This window comes from Vollenhovia emeryi, unplaced genomic scaffold (assembly GCF_000949405.1).
Source record: "Vollenhovia emeryi isolate VEMERY1.0 unplaced genomic scaffold, V.emery_V1.0 DF939135.1, whole genome shotgun sequence".
NCBI classification, from domain to species: domain Eukaryota; kingdom Metazoa; phylum Arthropoda; class Insecta; order Hymenoptera; family Formicidae; genus Vollenhovia; species Vollenhovia emeryi.
The window spans coordinates 2,287,467-2,294,501 of NW_011967231.1; the positions used below are offsets into that span (position 1 = coordinate 2,287,467).

The window sequence follows — 7,035 nt, forward strand, 5'->3', positions numbered from 1 at the left end:
CTCTCTCTCTCTCTCCTCCTCCTCCTCTCTCTCTCTCTCTCTCTCTCTCTCTCTCTCTCTCTCTCTCTCTCTCTCTCCGACTGCCCCGACGCTTGGCGAATTGAAGGAACGTTAGAAAACGACTCCGCTGTCTCGCTGAAAACGCTGAGACCGCGAACGATACGTGGAACAAAGGGAACGCGGGGGTCGTTTGTGTTTAGCTTGTAGTCCCCGGAACGTGAGAAATAAAGGTTAATGATTCGGGGAAGCAATCTGCGCGCCAGCGCGACCGACGGAGGGAATCTCGAGAAGTGTACAGATAGAATTAAGAAAGTATACATATGAGAACTTGGAAAGATTTTAGATCGTTTGGCTCGAGCGAATTGGGGAATTATTGCTCCCCTGTGTTGTAGGTGCACTTAAATTTAATAACCTTCGTCTTTAAAAGGAAAACGTATGACCCAGTGGGAGCTGAAAGGGGACGTGTGACGTTCTGCCCGAAATCGGGAACAAATCCTTACTTTAGCGAAAAACGCTGATGTTAAAAGAACACGTTTCTCGATAAAAAAAAACTTACTTTTTTTAAGAGCAGCGCGCGAAACCGCTGAAAATTTCATATTGTGAACTTTAGAATAGTCTTTTTGTTTCCCTCAAATGTATAATTTTGCCGCATGTATGACACGTAAAAAAACTGATGTTGTGTCAACCAGATCAGTGTAATCGAAATCAAATGTTTGAAATAACATCAGTTAATGGATGAAAAACATGCAATCTGGATATTTCATTGAATGCTTAAAACATGCTCAAATGCAAATACAATCGAGTGACATTAATGTTTAATTCAAGCAGCTTCATTTCTTTTTCCTTCAACGGCATTTTTTCCCGTGTAGTTTGAACATCTCTCTTTCCGTTTTATAATATTCAAGACTCGACACCGTCCTTCGGAGCGGAGGTATAATTATTTCCCGAGTGCGAAAACGAGCAATTCTTTTGTCACGTGGTGTTAAAAGGGGGATTGTGTCGAACGCACGTGGGCGCGGATGGATATTACGCGCGATACAAAGCATTTTGTAACTCTCTGCGTTTCATACAAAATGACAACTGCTCTGCGCCGACTAATACCGTCAAAATGACTACTCTCTGTGCGCCTGACCAGCTACGTCCGCGACTACTCCCTCTTTCCCGTGATCGACTGAAACTACTTGCGCGCCACATACGAATCTCAGAAAGAAAGTATTCATGGAAGATAAATGGAAACGAATTTTGTATTAAAAATTAAACGGTCACCAAAAATCTAATTCCGTAATACAAAGTGTACTTTGGGTAACGACAGCACGAGACACGGTAGTGTCTCGCGCCAAGTATAAGCGTAGCTAGAACCGCGCGCGCGAGACCGACCGTGTAGTTTACGCGAGTACGCGAGTTGACGGGCCCTCAGATTTTCGGATCTCAACAACGGCTGATCCGACGAACTTCGAAGTGCGCTCAATCGATAGCTTGGGTTCGATTTGCACAATAAAAATGTTTTTATTTTTCCCCTACGTGCCCCGTGAGTGGAGATATTGCAATGCAAAGTACGAATTGTCAGATGTCGATCTTTAAGATTACGTCTATAATACACGGAGGGAATTTTCTCTTAAAATTTACCCCGAAATTCATGTAATCGTGGGACAACATTTTGAAGATCTCAACGAACGAATGTTCGTTTGACGCACGATCATCAAGAAATGATCGTTAAGAAACATTAAGATGATAGCAATTAATTAATATAAAAAAACTATACATTTTAAGTGAAATTTAAAATACTCCGAATGTACCGCAAGGTTCTTTCTTTTATCATTAATTACTTTCCTGCCGTTAAATCCCTCGTATCCGCACAACCCGATATACTGTACGTAGTTTTTTACGTGCGTTTTGTGTTGCAGTACAATAAAAAAAATTCAAGAAAAATGACAACTGCCAATGCATAAAAGCGCGAGTATTAAAAACTAAAAATTGAATTACAGAACAAGCCAGATTTAATTCGTGCACCCCGCGGGCAGTGAAAGTGATTTACGTGTACGTCGGCTAACCGAAAAAATCACACATGTGTACACGCGTGAAACGCATGCATTGCATTGGCATGGGCATTTAAAATTCGAGAACATAACTGGAAAAACGTAAAATGTTAACTCTTTGTCAGCTGTCCCTTTTATCTTTATTTAAAAAAATTTTTATAAAATTTGTATCGCAACAATCCTAAAATGGTTCAGTTTCGAAATTGCCTCGTGTCAATAAAATTTCCCAAAAATATTTTCTTTTGAGCAGCGCGAGCTTGCAATTGTGCAATAACGCTTAACACTGTATTATACACGCAACGTGTATCGAGTGGCCATGCCAACCATCCACATTCGCCGTAATTACGTGTATTCACTAACAGTGCAGGTTCGCAAGGTGTACTCAAGGCGAAAGTTTATTGCTCCCGCAACAAGTTTCTAGAACGCCATTGTAGAGGGATGATTCGCTCGAGATATTATACTTGCCAAAATGAGAATAGTCCGAAATACCTGAATATTATTTCAGCACTACAGCGAAGTATTGTTATTTATCTCATGTATACAACGCTTAGTTGTATATGTATGTGTTACGATTGAAGATATCTACAGTCGTTTCTGGCTCCACCGAGCAGCAGTGAGGATTAGTGGCAGAAGAAATGTGCGCGTTACATTAGCATTTTAGATCTATAATTCCAGAACTGTAACGCTAATATCCGTATTACAGTATTACTTTACATATCTGTGAAATGCCGTGTAATTCACGCAAGGCTGATGCTTGTAAAATATTAATGCTTAATATTTTTCTAGCATCTATAATTAATTTGCAAGGTTAATGGAGATAAAAGCGATATATCTCAGATCAGTCTAGACTCGTTTTGACAAATTTTGATTTACATTTTAAGCGTAGAAATCAACAAAACTGGTTATCTTGTTATAATAAAAAGTGAAAGGAAAAGGAATTTTTGATAACAATATTTTTGTAAATGCCAAGTTTTGTTGTTAATAAAGAATCACATAAACAAACAAACTAAAAGAAAGAATCCCTATTAATAGTTTTCTTTTTATCAATAGACTTTTGCTATAATAGTACATTGTCTGAACCAGCGTAAAGCACACTCGAGTAAAATATTTAAAATTATCGTATGCATTGTGTACCCCATTTTATCACCAGCGTTTAACTGTCAAGTTTTATCTGAAACATGATGTAACCAGTCGCCATGTAGTTACATTCTCATGTCATGTATTAAGATTGTCAAAGCAGTCACCTTTTATTTGCTATACCGACACTATCAGCACTTATCCTTATCATACCCAAAATAGCGATACAGTGGAAAAATACGTTACGTGAAATTATGTTGGCAACTTTTATGAAATATCCGGTGTTGGTTCCACTACTAATATAACAATATATCAAAACAATAAATTATTACATGCCTCAGTGGTCGAATTGGCGAGACGCCCGCCTAAAGAGTATGAAAGGCCAAGTTCAAACCGTGGCTGAGGTAATATTTTTCTCAATAAATTTTCTCTATTAAAACACGGGCTGGTTATGGTCGCCTAAAAAGCTTAATTAATAAATTTCTGTGCTAGAATATAATCTCAGAGTGTATATATGCTTAATATATAATCAACGCGCGCACCTACACACATATTTTTATAAGCAATAATCAATATGCTTTCATATGCTTTCTTATTACAGGAAACTGTGCTTCAGAAAGTTTTTCTACTTTATGTGCGTATGTGTGCGCGCATGTGTACGTGTTTGCAATTCCTATTTCAGAAATGGTAATCCGAGTTTAGCTTCTAATATAATAGCAGAAACTGTGTGCACAGAATTTTTTCAGTGCTCAGTATTTTAAATGTTTCACTGTCGCAATTCATACTTTATTATCATTTGAGATTATTTCTGCCCTTGTTAAATTAGATCAAACATTCATAATAGTAAATACACCCAATTAAAAAGTAAACAGTAATAAGAATACGAATATCGTACAAATAAAGTAAGTAAAAATAGCTTAATTAGGAACAAATTTAATGTAGTTAAGAGGACAATTTTGCATGCCTCAGTTAGCTTGTCAAATATTATAAGTTATTCAAAGACAAGTTAAATTAAAACTCAAAATATAATTTGTATTATTTACTTCTAATTATACATATTTTCATTAATATTATAATTAGTATACGTTTATAACAAGTACACATGTATGTACATACTTGAAATGTGTCAGAACAGCCTCGTCTATTCACAGTATCCTATATTGTATCTGAATAAGCATTAATGAGAAAGCGATATTATTTATGATGCATGACATGACAGCGAGGAATATTATTGGAATACATGTCAGCGCATTTAAACTGGAACATCATTGAACTGTCAATAATTATATTAATTGTTTTTAATTATTCTTAACCTTATTACCGATATTACGTAATGTTTAATTAACATCCTGTTACGTGATATCTGTTATAAAAGGCAGACAAGAATACGATAAAGATTAGTAAGCCAAGTGTACATATTTACTTTTGATACGAAGAAAATTGTTGTGAAATTATGTCTCTCCTCCACACACACGCACGCACACGCACACGCACACACGTATACGTGCGCGCGCGCGCACGCACACACACACACACACAAAATTATATACTAGTCAATCTTAACATTACTGATAATATTACATACTTGACAAATTGATACGTATATCGATAATTTTACCATTTTAATCATAAGATGTACAGTATAAAATTAATAAGGAGTTGCATGAGAGTAACTTGACCCAAAAACGATATTCAGTATTCGTGTTAACGAACAAACAAGGTTTGCGGTAAAACGGATGTGAAATCGTTTGAATGTGTCGCGACTGGCGACACTATAATATATTTAATTTTTGGTTTATTAGACAACTTTATAATTTACAGTGCATTATAAACATGTGCCGCGAATGTTATGTGTCCGTGATGAAACGCGACACTTCCATCATTTTGCATTGTTTAATTTACTTAAAAGTGTATACATACATTCTATATCTGACACAATATATACAAATTACCTGATGTAAGCACCTTGTTAAGAGAGCTTGGTCAATTTTACATATATGCCGTGTGTAGTTTGCAGTAACAAAGAGCTCATTGGTTTATGGATAAGTGGAATCTGAGTTTCCTTGCAAACATCTATTTTATAATTCATTAGCACTTTGATTAAACCAACCATCGTTTGATTAACGGCGAATCTGGCTCCTAAAAAAAAAGCGCGCGTATCTCTTCGATATTTCTCAAGTCAAGTGTGTGCTTACGTATGTATGCGTACGTACACATATGTACGAAAGAAATTTTATGTACAAGAAAAAAAAGCGAAAAAGATTGCGTGAATGATACGTAAAGCCATAAGTTTTTCAAGTTACCGATACAGTTTCTCGGACCATCTCCGAATGGCAAATGATACATGGGGTTTCTCTGCTTTATATTTTCCGCTCTAAATCGTTCAGGATCAAAGACTTCCGGATCTGGATAAATGTTCGGATCGTTCTGAATAGCGTGAACGGGTATAATCACTTGTTGCTTCTTTCGTAGTGTGATTTTAGTTCCCTCAAACGTGTAATCTTTTATAGCTCTCCTCGTGAGAAACATTACTATTGGATATTTCCTAAGAGTCTCTGTAACACAAACATTTGGCAGAGAAGATATTTTTGAACTGTGCAACTTATCCAAGGGTAAAAACTATTTACAATTGTTATGATCCCTGACTGCCAGGAGATCCTATCGAAAAAATGTTTTTCAGTTCACAAATGTCTACAGATAAACTTGACTCATTAAATGATTAAAGAATTATTTTTTGACGGATGTACGTACCTCGAAAGATCATATTCAAATAGGTCATCATTTTGATGCTTTCGTATAATATTTCTCCGCCAGTGCTGTCAAGAACTTCTTTAATCTCCTTTCGAACTTTGTCTTGGATTGATTGATTCTGCGCTAACTCGTACATTGCTAAGGACATCGTAGAGGAAGAAGTCTCGAAACCGGCCGCGAAAAATACGAACGCTTGAGCAGCGATGAATTCATCGGTTACATCTGGAAAAATAATTATTTCATATTAATCTCTGTAATAATTCTTAATTCATTTAGTAACGCTTTGTCAACGAATATCGAATTATCGCTTTCTCTATAAAAAAGAGAAGAAAATTTGTCCTAAAAAATTAGTGATAAGGACGTATTAAATGCATTCGACAGTATAAAATAAATAAAGTAATAAATTACGTAAAATGGAAAAGTAATGTTCCTACTATTAACGCCCAGTTTGTCAGGATTATCCTTGAGCTCGATAAGTGTATCGATGAAATCGTGCCGACGCACATTGTTCCGCTTCCTATACTCTATAGTTTCTCGGGTAATGTCCGTTATGAATTTGGTTACATCACGATCACATATGATATGTCCGAAGCGCTTGTAGAGCCACGGCACTTCTCGAAGCATGGTCCTGAGCATGACCCTTGGAGTGGAGCGGAAGATTTTACGGCCTACTTGATAAAACTCATTATCCTCTTCTTTCAGCGTATTCATTTCGAGGCCGAAAGCGCAACATCCGATCACGTCGATGGTGAATTTGGACGTCAGATTCCGGCATTCGACGATACTGTTCTTAGATACTATGTTGTTCAGGTACTTCTCGAAGTGGTCGGAACAGTTCAGCAACAAGTGAAACATATCCTTCAACTTCCCGGACGTGAAGATGGGCGAGAGCCTCATTCTTAATGGTCGCCATCTAACAGCGTCGAGCCTGAAGAGGTGCATGGATATGGGATCGGCCTATAAATTATGCATCAGTGTATCAGAAAACGGGAATTATGTTAGAAAGTTTTCCCTCAAAGTTTCCGTGTGATCAACGCCCATTCCGAAACTTATACGTCAGTTCAACTTGATACTGGAGAGAGAGAGAGAAAGAGAGGCACTCTTTCCAATTCTTATTTTTCTAAATTATTTATTGTAATTCATACATTTTGAAAAAGAAAGAGAGAGAGAG

General features: G+C 36.8%; 1 protein-coding gene across 1 annotated transcript in view; it reads right to left on the bottom strand.

The window, feature by feature from the left end:
• Window positions 1–3,058: 3,058 nt before the first annotated feature.
• LOC105567727 (cytochrome P450 6a2-like) overlaps window positions 3,059–7,035 on the bottom strand; it is a 5,664-nt gene continuing 1,687 nt past the window's right edge. The window contains exons 2-5 of the mRNA XM_012022820.1: window positions 6,299–6,821; window positions 5,865–6,086; window positions 5,417–5,668; window positions 3,059–5,252 (exon numbers count right to left, since the gene is read on the bottom strand). Of these exons, the coding sequence (XP_011878210.1) occupies window positions 5,083–5,252; window positions 5,417–5,668; window positions 5,865–6,086; window positions 6,299–6,821 (1,167 nt within the window). The 3' untranslated portion in view covers window positions 3,059–5,082. The remainder of the gene's footprint in view (window positions 5,253–5,416; window positions 5,669–5,864; window positions 6,087–6,298; window positions 6,822–7,035) is intronic.